Consider the following 11674-nt stretch of genomic DNA (forward strand, 5'->3'; position numbering starts at 1 on the left):
TGTTTGCACAGGCATTGTAGACACCGTGCCAGAGCACCATTCTGGAGTTACCATGGAGTGATATCCTGTCTCCGGTAAGTTTATTGTGGAGAGGAGGAGGATACAGATTTAATCTCCAGTTCTGTATCTTCAGGTTCACAAAGGTCGCAATCCAATCTGAATCTTCACTTGGCACGAGAGGAGAAATATTTGATCTCTACTTCTGTATTAAGTATTGTCGTCCATATCTGAGCACTATTTGTTCCATATGTCTTCTCAGAAGTGTAACGAGATGATATTATCAATATGTTATTATCTATCAGTTTGTAGATTCAAATTCTAGAATTATTTGTAATGGGCTCGTCAATCATGTATGTGTGTTTTTCCGAATTATTTGTTTGGTCATTTAGAAATTTTTGATTTCTAGTTCTCTATCTTCAGGGTCACAAAGATCGCAGTCCAATTTGAATCTTCACTTGGCACAAGAGGGGAAAAGATTTGTTCTCTAGTTCTGTATTAAGTAATGTCTCCTATATCTTTTTTTTAAAGGAGGAGACCCCCGGTCTCTGCATCTGGACCATGTAGCAGCCACTTTATTAATTATTCACGAAGACCTTACAAAGTAATACATAAGTAAGTCTGAAGCCACCGTTCTGGCAACATCTGTCACTACTCCTATCCACTTGATGAAGGGGTGTTGATAGTCCGAGCCTAATACCAAACAGACCTCGGAGCAAGCCTAACATCTAGAATCGGAGGCCCCAACCAAGCAACTGCCGGGTCTGGGGCACACACCGGTCCGGCGCACTCTCAGAGGCCGCCGCCGCCGTCTTCCATGGTCCATCTTCAGAGCATTTGCCGACGCATCGACCTTGCGAGGCCTACCATCGACTTCATCACGGCGTCAGATAGGTCCAACCTCCTGCGCAAGTCCATCTACCCGCATCGAACGCTAAGACTCCACTGCGCCACGCCGTCGAGATCTGTTGTCTTCGATGCGGAGGAGGAAACACCGCTCCACCTCTGGGAGCATCGCCGGCCACCTGCCGTGATGCCGTGCAAGTCCAGCCACATGATCTTTGGCACTCTTTGTTCCATATGATCTTCTCAGAAGTGTAGCAAGATGATATTATCAATATGTTATTATCTATCAGTTTGTAGATTCAAATAATCATATTTCGTCATTACAAGTGGACCCCATGCCACATCAGTCAGATATGGTGCCATGTCAGCACATTATACATCTACAAATGTGTTTTTGATTTGAGGTATACGGATGTGAAATGCATTATTTGAGGCGAGACCGATCAGGGGGCGTTTGAGGGGTTGGATTTTCCAAGTCCGGCTGTAGATGCTCTAACACACCTTTTGATACTCCCTATAGATATCATGAGCATGCCATGCTAATAACGTACAACCTCCATGCTCCATGAAAAAGAACATGCAGAATTTGAAAAAACCTATATTCAACATAGCTCATGTTTGGACATAACAGTTACTCCTTCCGTCCCATAATATAAGACGTTTTTTGACACTACACTAGCCTAGTGTCAAAAAACGTCTTACATTATGAGACGGAGGGAGTACTTTTCTTTAATGCAACAGTTACTTATTATAGCCAAAACACCAGTGCATTGATAGTTTTTCCATATCATAGCCAAAAAGCGACCATACTTGCTAGTCACCATGTGACACTCCACGAGGAAGCAGCGTTAGAGCATCTCCAGTAGAAGATGCAAATTTGGAGATGTAAAAATTTACATCTCCAAAAAGTGCCTTTTGCATCTTTAAAAAAGGGCCAACTCCAACGGATGATGCAAAACGGAGATGTAAAAGTGCAACTCCAATAGGTGATGCAAAATGGAGATGTAAAAACTAGTGTGCGGCAGCCGAATCGGGACGGCGGCGGCGCGACGCGATTTGGGCGGTGGCGAAGGAGCGGCGGAGGGGCGGAGGGAGTGTCGAATCGGTGCGGCGGTGGCGCGAATCGGGGCGGCGGAGCAACATCGGTGGCGCGAATTGTGGCGGCGGAGCAGCAACGATTCGAGGTGGAGAGAGAGGAGGAGGAACGGCGTAGCGGCGGCGGTGAAGGTGGAGGAGGGCCTCTTTGGCCAGAGGAGGAAGCCACGGCCGCTGGCGGCAGCCAATTACCTGCCGCAACCGCGTTCGGCTTCGAAATTTTGGCCGGCCGAGGTTGGTTCGCTACCGGGTTGCGCCCCCCTACGCCATCTGCCGCTTTACGCCTCCACCGCGTGGCTTGGCGGCCCGTTGCTTCTTCGTAGGCAGCTCCGGCACGATGGTGACCGGCCGAGGTGGGGCAAATCTGGGGTGGAGGACAAATAGGGGCCCGTGGTCGCGCCGACGGCGGCTGCAGCGAGATGGGTCAGGCCAACGACGGGCGGGCGGCGCAATGGGGTCATCAGCGGCAGCGATGGCGGCGGCGGGTGGACGGCCGGCCGCCGCGCTGAAGCGAAATGAAGGCAGTTGGGTAGTTGGCGTGCGACCGCCGTTTTTACATCTCATGTAGGTGAAGGTGCAAATTTGCACCGCGAGGTGTTATAGTTTACATCTCTGGAAGGCGGAGATGTAATTTTTTTTTTGCATCTATATCATCTGTTGGAGAGGGGTTTTTGGGCCTCGGAGATGCAAAAGTTAGTTATTTTTGCATCTACATCATCTATTGGAGATGCTTTAGATGTGACTGAGTTGAAGCATTGGTCCTAATTTTCTCAGTTACAAGGCAAGCCTAAATTACAATTATAGCATTCACTTAACAAATTCCATGTGGCCATCTATTCATCATTTGCTCAGTCACAGCTTCGCTCAGTATTCTTGATAACCAGAGCAACTCTAGATTTAGATGAAAGAAAAGGTGTGAGGCATCGCATGAATTCAATTATCCAATATAACCCAATTGGCATAACCAATATAGAGGAATGTTCTAGGAGTTTTATGGTTCAAATGTTAATTCTCGACTTCCTAAATATCATAAGCATGGAAGGCGAATGTACAACCTCTATGCTCCATTAAAAGATCATGCAGAATCTGAAAACCTATATAATCAATATAACTCCCATTATAGTCACATGGCAATTTCATGAATTTTGATCTACATAACATGACAGTTTTTTGTGAAAATGATTGGACTAATCAAATGGCAAGTTTTACAGATTTTTGTGTTCCATAGGAGATGGCAAATTACATACACTAGTAGAATGCCCGTGCGTTGCTACGGGCTTTTGAAATATTTTGCTGAAGTTATATAAACATAATGTTACATGTGTAGAAAAGATAGTCATTAACAATTAGATAATAATTGAAATGTACTTAACTTAACTTGCAATGTAATTAAGTTGGTTACAATATAATTTGACCATGTATTGTATACATAAAGAGCGTTGATCTAATTATTAATGTTTTACGAATTAATATCTGCTTGATGCGTTTAATATATTCTCACACAATATAAAGAAAAAAGTTATCTTTAGGATATTTTAGCAAGTATAATAAAAAATTCTTGATCACCTCATAACCATCCTGCAAAAGTAATATATCTAGTTAGTACGAATATTTCATGTGTAAGGTCAAAAAATGTGCAACAGAGAATACTCAACGTGCAAATCAGATGAACCAATTGTTTACCATTTCACGAGAGCACAAAATCAAAAGAAAATAGCCAGACACATACCTGTAACTTCCTAAATCAATAGTATATCTTGAATATAGTGAAAACAAAAATAAATGATTGTATCTCAAATATTAAGACAATCTATCCATATTTATTCAAATACCAACAAAAAATATACATTGCCATCTAGATATATCAGAATTTCAGCCGGGTCATGCAATTTTCAGTGCTTCATTGAATTCTCTCGCGAATCTTTGTAATGTCACTAAATACTTCGGTGTTTCAATCTCTAGCGACTATGATGTATCGATAAGATCCAGAATATATACACAGTGCATTTTTTTGTCGCTGACGTACCAGATTTATCGGCTGATGAATATATATTGAAGATAAATCTACATTTGGTAGCTATTAGAAACCATAAATCATTACAACAATGGACAAGAGACCTTACTTACCAAGTTGCATGACAAGATGTTGTGCTATCAAACAGTGTTGTCAACATCTGAATATTTGGCTTCACACAGAAATCTCTCCCCTTACAGCCGCCCGCCCATCCGCTCCTGTCCCCGTCGCCTCCTTTCCAAAAACGACGTCGCCGCATCCTCCTCGTGCTTCCATGGCATCGTGCGACCCCTCCTCTTCCCACTATCTCGCCTCCCCACCACTGGTCGAGCCCGCCCCTTATTATCCCCATAACCGACCATCTCTCGACAGTGTCACCCACAACCTCCTCTCCCCGCCACGGCATCGCCGGCCTCCTCCCCTGCCGACAACCTCTCACGCCGCAACACTGGCACCGAGTCCTCATGCCCATCGACCTGGCATCCTGGTCAATCCAATCCAGGTGGTCTATGCAGAAGGGCTCACTATTGACGGCGCCCTCATCGTCTAAATCACGCACAAAGGTGTGACGCCACGAGGAGGGATGGTGCCCTTGTCGACTACATAGGGCACAACGGTGTGACACGGCGAAGAGGAGGGACAACGCCCTCGTCATCCACATGCGGCACACTGATGTGACGCCGCGAGGAGAGACATCGCCATCGATGTTTAGATCGGGCACAACAGTGTGACGCGGCAATGAGGGGCGGCAAGAAGGAACAACGCCCTTGTCATCTAAATCATGTCGTGTTTGTTTCCCGCCGTAAATCTTCATCTTGTCTTCCTCATCTCATCTCCGCTCATCACTCGACTTGGCTCTACTCCATGTATCTCCGCCATAGCATGTCATTTTTCATCACATCCTAAATATCCCCATTACCAGATGTATGTGTAGATAAAGTAGACATTTTGTTCATCGAATAAAATTGCAAATCTAGGGGAATTTACCTTAGCTTAAAGGACAAGGATGAACCCATGCACAATATCGCTATGCTAATATACCAATTAGAAACATACAAATGTTTTATTGTCAATCAAAGCTAAGGAAAAAATTATCATACAAATTTGTTGAGATTTTTCTTATGACAATTCGATGTGTCACAAGTTTTGATTTGCAGAGCTGTCGCGAGATAATTTGGTTAGGAAAAGGATCACAAATAAAATATTTTGGTGCCATCAAAATTTCCAATGAATAAAGAATAATAGAATGCTATATAACAAATTGCTAAAGTAACAAGGAAAGTATTAGCTTCACCTTCACATAGAGCAACTTCATTTTACAGTCTTATCTAGATGGCTACTAAACTAATCCTAGATCATAGGGACAAAAATATAAAGCCTGACAAGGGCAAAAAGCGAGAAGACATCCTACAATCTTACCTACAGATATCGGCACACTGTCAGGTGTTGCCTCTTTGATAAAAGTATAGTTAGACATTTTAGAATGACCGATGTCTTTCAGCTCCTAGAACGACAATAACTATTCCGATTGATGAGTAGGATATTTCCTGGCATCCCACCATGGCCAAGTACAAACTGAAGATAATATCTACATTGAAATAAAGCCGTCATTAAAACACGAAAAACTCAATTGCACATAGGTGCTGACTTGAAAGAATTATCCGAGGGGAAGGTAATATATGTACAATAATTTTGAACCCTAATGCATGAAGAGTTAAAAAGATGTCTCTATGGAAAATTAAAACATATACTTTGATGATCCATTTGCCAGTGCCATCCAATCAGGGCCTCATTCGCTAAACCATTTGTTGTTAATGTCATTCACATAATTTTCTGTTCATCATCCAAAGCATCAAAAATAGCTACAATACATACGGATGATATTAGGTACAATAACCATGTGTGGTTCAGCACCACAAATATTTACCAAATCAGATGTCAAAGACGGAGAAAGATGTCACAAGCTGCACACTGGAAATATAGCTTTGAAATTACAGTTTGCCATCTGCTTTGAAATTACAGTTTACCATCTGCTTTGAAATATAGCTTTGAAAGATTTCACAAGCTGCACACTGGAAATATTTAGTGATTAGCTGCACACTGGCACACATTAGATCTCAGATACAGTACAAATTGAGGAGCAAATCACAGTTTACCATCTGCTTTCAAATTAATTGGCATAACCTCGAGGAAATATCTCTTCAAAGCCAAACAATAAGCACGTACAGTAGATAGTAGCAATCAGACTGGCAACAAATATAACAAACAAAAATAGCAGCAGTACCAGAACCACTTACCTGTGCACGCAGGTGGAGCTTGTTACACGATGAAGCTTAGACTATTACTGCCCGAGCATGACGCATCAATCTGAGGTAGCAGACTCAAGTAAATAAAAAGTTTTTAACCGTACTGCATCATTACAAACGCAGTAGGAAATGTTCCAGTTCTTCCAATCTAGCATACGACCAGACAAATGTGTGCGGTTGGACAAAACGACATAAGACAGAAGATCGGAATAAAGCGTTACAGGTTGTTTAGGTAGTAGAGATAGAGATATGAAGTCAGTTGACAAATCCACCATCACCTGTGCGTAATTGCTGCCGCTATCGATGTCATTGCGCCATCACCCTAGGAGACGGAGGCCCGTTGGTGCACCTTTGGTAAAGTATCAATCTGATGTCCAGAGCATGAACTGCAAATTTCATAATCTCCGTCAATAAGCTCTTGCATAGTTGCAGTTTCTTTCAGAATGAGAACCTCTGCAGACAACACAATAGTGTCATATACCTGCATCCTGATATGTCTGAAATTCACGCAATAAAGAATGTTGAACAATCAAAAGATTGTTATGCGTACTTGTTGGACCAAATTACAGTGTCCTCCTTGCAGGCATACTTAGCAAGTCAAACCATCAACTCACTAAAGCTATCTCAGTCACCGAACACCCGTTCTCTGCAAACATTTGTTTGAATATAAGAAAATAAAATACAAATTTCAATTATGAAAAGCAAGGCAGCAGACCTCTTTAGAGGAAGGCTACTATTAATTTCTTAACTGAGATACTAAAACTCGAGCAGAAGACACTCCGTAGTTATAAATAGTTATTCTGAATACTTCAAAACCAACCAGAAACAGTAGGACTTGGCACTTGTTCAGCTCTCCATTTCATATGAGAGAACAAGTGCCAACGGAACACTTCAAAACCAACCAGGAACAGTAGGGCTTGGTTATAACTTGATGGATTATTATAATGGATTGCAAAGCACATTTTAATTGACCATTTCATACATATGCATTTTTATGTACAACAAAATCAGCTCCTAAAAAGAACGGCATTCATGAAGAGTGTCGACGCCATCTTTATCATTGATTTGTTCTGTTCTCCTTCGGTATTGTTGCAGCTACAACTGAATATGAACGCGCGCACTCCATTGTTGGAGTGAGGCCGGGTGGGGTGGGCTTACGATATGCGCGACGACGAAGGCGAAGCAGAGCCAGAGCCCCGGGCGCTCCTGGAAGCACCAGCGGTGCGACCGGGTGACCAAGATGAGGGCCTGGCTGATGATGCTCACTTGAAGGTAGAGGGCAGACATCATCGCGTCCTTGTTGCTCCTTAGCGAACGCACGTGGAACTTCTCCTGCAATTTGGAAACAGATAGGAACATTTAGCATATATTGTCTGTAAAGCAGCACGAGCCACGCCCATAAATTGTCTAGTTTGGAGGGATTAGACATGGCATGGGTTGAAACAACACTTACGCTGAAGAAGTCGGTGCTAGTCATGGCGAAGAAGAACACCACGGTCAACACAGCAAGGTAGGCACCATAGACGATGCCGGTGATGAAGATCTCCAGTAGCTTCCAGCTATCTGGATGTGGGGATGGCTTCACTCTGTCCTTGGAGATGGTCATGATTGTGCCTGAGTTGAGTAAATCAATCAAGCAAATGAGCAATGGACAGTAACATGTTTGTTTGGCATAATGAATTTGAGACCCACCGTCGTTGAGAATGGCAATGACCAGGATCATAAACGGCGAGAAATCGAACTTCCAAATCAGCGCAATCAGCATAAACCCCAGCTGCAGTTCAGTTCAACAGCAGAAAACGAATTAAATCAAGTCCAATGTATACCTGCCTACCAGTATAGGAATGGTTAATAAGTTCAGAACAATTTTGACTTACCACTATACATTAACAACATTGAAAAGTTCTCCTTCGGCCACTCCTCTTGAAAATATGTGATGTTGTTTCGTGAAACACATAATTATCAAGTTGAGTCACAACATGCGGCCGCAGAATTACGACTAATTGGGTGGCTACCACACCGTCTCACATCACCAAAATTACCATCGTCTTGGTCTTCAGTCTACTTCCCAAAACGCTTTCAAATCCTACTCCTAGAGGATGCAGGAAACAGGTTGTAAATCTCATATCATCATCGGCCAACAACTTTGCTCCCTCCCTTTCCTGATTATGGTAATTCTGCGACAAAGGAAAGCATAGTAATAAACCATCAAAGACAAAGTTAAAACACTGTTTTTAACACACCAGGATTGCTCAACAGAAGAGGTGTATCAAAACTCAGCGGATAAGGAGAACCCAACGACATTGAGCGAACAAGCCAAGATCACGACGATGTCCGGCAGCGTGGGCCCGATGGCGGGAGCGGCATCGCGCTGCCATCGATGAGGCAGCCGCCCTGCCGCTTCACTCGGAGCTAAGGATGGCAATGGGTCGGGTTTGGATCGGGTTGAACAATATGAAATCCATATCCATATCCATGAAGATATTCTTTGCCCGCCCACGAAAAAATCCATGGGTGAAAAATTGTGTCCATATCCAAACCCGATGGATATCCATATCCACTGGATATCCATTGGGTCCTCTCGAGACATATAAATAAGACTTAACACAATATTAACATAAACTCTTCCATTCTTCACCTCGTGGCAGGCTAGGCTTCACTTATGGTAAATCAACATCTAGTACAACCTAAGATCATTTAGTATTTTTCTAACATATGAGAATGACGAGTCATTTAAGAAGGAGGTAAAAATAAGGGAAGGGGTGTTGATGTTACGGAGGGGATTGACTATCAACTTATAAAAGTTACAATGGGGATGGTGTAATTTCTTATGCATGTTTTAGATAAAAAAAGTGTAAAATTGCAGTGAGACATTTGAACGTGGGGCAGGGATAGCAGATTTTTTTCCATTAAGTCATACTATCGGGTCGGGTTTGGGTATATCCATGGGTACAAGATTATATCCATGCCCTACCCACGAACAATCGGGTTGGGTTTGGGTGCCGCCCATGGACACAAAAGTATATCCAAACCCTATCCATTCGGATCGGATATCCATGGATAAAATTGCCATCCTTACCGGAGCCCACCTCGCCCACCACGCGCCCTCACCACCACCACTACCTCTTCTCCATCAAGCAGCTCAACACGCTAGGCGCCGCCGCCGTACTGGCCTTCTCGACCACCGTGCCACTCTCGGAGATCGCCTTTGGCGTTCTGCTCCTCCCCTACCTCCTCCTCCTGGCCACGCTCGCCTTCCCGCAGCGCCCCGGGAAGCCCAACCCGTCCGCGCCTGTCTTCCGCGGCCTCGCGCACCTCCCCTCGCCGCGCACACCGTGGGCGGATTCCTCGTCGGCGCCGCGCTCCCGGCGCTGTACATCCTCGACGGCCTCCGGTCCGGGGACACCACGGAGATCGCCGCCGCGGCCCCGCACGCGTTCGTGCTCTCCACGCAGGTCTTCACCGAGGGGCTCACCGCCGCGTTCCCGTGGCGGTTCTCGCTCCCCGTCAGGGCCGCCGTACCGGTCATGTACAACGCGAGCAGGATGTTCGCGGCAGGGGAGTGGCTCCGGAAGGAGATGGAGGGGGCGAATACGGTGATGGGAAGGGAAGGGGCGGAGCGGCAGGAGGGTGGGCTGGTCGAGGAGTTCCCTGGCGGCGGCGGTGGCGTAGGAAACCCTAGTGCGCACGAGGGTAATCGAGGAGAAGAGCTGCTCGCACGGTTGTTTGGAGCGTTTTTTTCCTCCGTGGGAGGGTGAAAATCGGTGGAACCAGAGTGGGAGAGGATGACGAAAAAAGACCAGCGTGGGGGGATGACGAAAAAAGACGAGCAAAAATAAACCGCGCGGACTATTCACCAAGTCGTCCATTAGGAGTAGAGATAACCATCGGTAATTTTTGAAGGAATCTATTTGTATTACTCTAAATGTCATTTTTAGGGAAATTGTCCCGAGTTTTATTTCTTTTGGCAAACCCCCCATTTGTTTTTGTGTTTTTACATGCATGTATCCTTTATTTTTTGTCATAATTTTATGTCACATACATGTCTTAAATTATAGCATGGCAAATTTATTATTTGTAGATACCTTTGTCATATTCATTGAATATACCATGGTAAAATTTTAAATTAGTGGGTGGCAGTTTCATTGGCTATAGCTTGGCAAAATGTTTTTAATTTCGAACATGTCAACTGTATTTTTATGTTTCTCTGTTTGTATCAGAAAATAAGTTTTTGTTTTACTTTTTAAACATGAGCTAGTTAGGCTATCTTTTTTTTCCTGCGCTTTACATGGGTTAGGGTTATCTGGGATCCTCAAGAAGAAATAGTGCATACAATTGAGAAGGGACGAAAGTCAGATGGATCGCTCCTCCCCATCCGACGCATGTTCCCTTTTCTTGGGGTCCAGAAAAGAACTACTCCCTCCGTTCCTAAATATAAGTCGTTTTAGCAAGCTAAATCAGCTTGTTAAAATCACCTATATTTTGGAACAGAGGAAGTAGTCATCAAAAGTTACAAGACATCTTAGAAGATGTAAAAACATGAAAAAAAAGCAAGACGACAACAGCTGATCATCCCATAAAAAGAGGATCTTGTATGCAGGCGGAAATGAGGCGGCGCGGCTTCCCTTTGCGTGCCGCCGGCACTGCCACTGGTTCCCTCTCTCCGCAGGCCGCTCCAGCGGCTGGTGGGAGGGGGGACTTCAGATTTGTGCGTGATGGGTTTGCAGTAGGGTTAGGGTTGTGGAGACGCTACTGAAGCCGTTGCGGCGACGTCTCGTCTGAATAAATTTTCTCGGGCTTCGTTCACGGTCAGATGGAGCTCTTGCCTTTGTCTAGGAGCCAGCGGGGTGGGGGATCCTCAGATCTCGTCAAGGTCATGGCTATGGTGTCTGGAGGTCAACCAACACTGCCGGTTGGGTCCTCGGATGGGAGGTGGTTGTGTGGAGACGCAGATTCTTCTTCCTCCTCGTCGGTATGATTTTCTGCTGCTGCTCTTCTTCATTCTTTGTGCTACTGCTGGAGGGTGCTTTGCTCGGGCGGTTGGCCTGGCTGCGGGGCCGGAACTGGATCCTAGTTCTCTTCCATCTGGAAGGGGCACACACTACTAGGGAAAACCTTATACACAGAATTTTAGCAGTAGCGCGTGTTAAAAAACTACTTTAGTGCTAAGTAGCAGTAGCGTGTGGGCGTAAACCGCGCTACAGATACAATTATAGCAGTAGCGCGCCTGAAGATAAAAGCGCTATTACTAAAATTCCCACTGCTTAGCCGATAGGCTACACATAGTAGTAGCGATCTACGGCGAACAGCGCTACCGCTACATGCTTTGTAGCAACACGTTTACGTACAAAGGCGCTACTGATAAAGGAAATAAAATTAAATTGAAAGCAAATAGAAAAGTAAATGAAAATGAAAA

At 44.6% G+C, this 11674-nt stretch overlaps 1 protein-coding gene and 1 pseudogene across 1 annotated transcript; one reads left to right on the forward strand and one right to left on the reverse strand.

The window, feature by feature from the left end:
* Positions 1 to 2216: 2216 nt before the first annotated feature.
* LOC119310555 (plasma membrane ATPase-like) lies at positions 2217 to 8154 on the reverse strand. The gene is made up of 6 exons (XM_037586266.1): positions 8136 to 8154; positions 7951 to 8032; positions 7712 to 7872; positions 7417 to 7590; positions 6740 to 6755; positions 2217 to 2443 (listed from the first exon to the last, which is right to left on the reverse strand). Exons 2-6 carry the CDS (start codon positions 8021 to 8023, stop codon positions 2217 to 2219), a joined length of 651 nt encoding a protein of 216 aa, XP_037442163.1. The 5' UTR covers positions 8024 to 8032; positions 8136 to 8154.
* A 203-nt stretch (positions 8155 to 8357) lies between these two features.
* Positions 8358 to 10016, forward strand: LOC119310556 (annotated as a pseudogene).
* The last annotated feature ends 1658 nt before the right edge of the window (positions 10017 to 11674 follow it).

Source organism: Triticum dicoccoides, chromosome 5B (assembly GCF_002162155.2).
Source record: "Triticum dicoccoides isolate Atlit2015 ecotype Zavitan chromosome 5B, WEW_v2.0, whole genome shotgun sequence".
NCBI classification, from domain to species: Eukaryota; Viridiplantae; Streptophyta; class Magnoliopsida; order Poales; family Poaceae; genus Triticum; species Triticum dicoccoides.

What these genes read in the sequence shown, in the direction of transcription:
- LOC119310555 (XM_037586266.1), bottom strand. Translation starts at nt 8,023, where the DNA reads ATGCTGATTGCGCTGATTTGGAAGTTCGATTTCTCGCCGTTTATGATC. An exon ending in CATTGCCATTCTCAACGACG is followed by an intron (nt 7,873 to 7,950) that starts GTGGGTCTCAAA and finishes TACTCAACTCAG; the next exon opens with GCACAATCATGACCATCTCC. An exon ending in CTAGCACCGACTTCTTCAGC is followed by an intron (nt 7,591 to 7,711) that starts GTAAGTGTTGTT and finishes TCCAAATTGCAG; the next exon opens with GAGAAGTTCCACGTGCGTTC.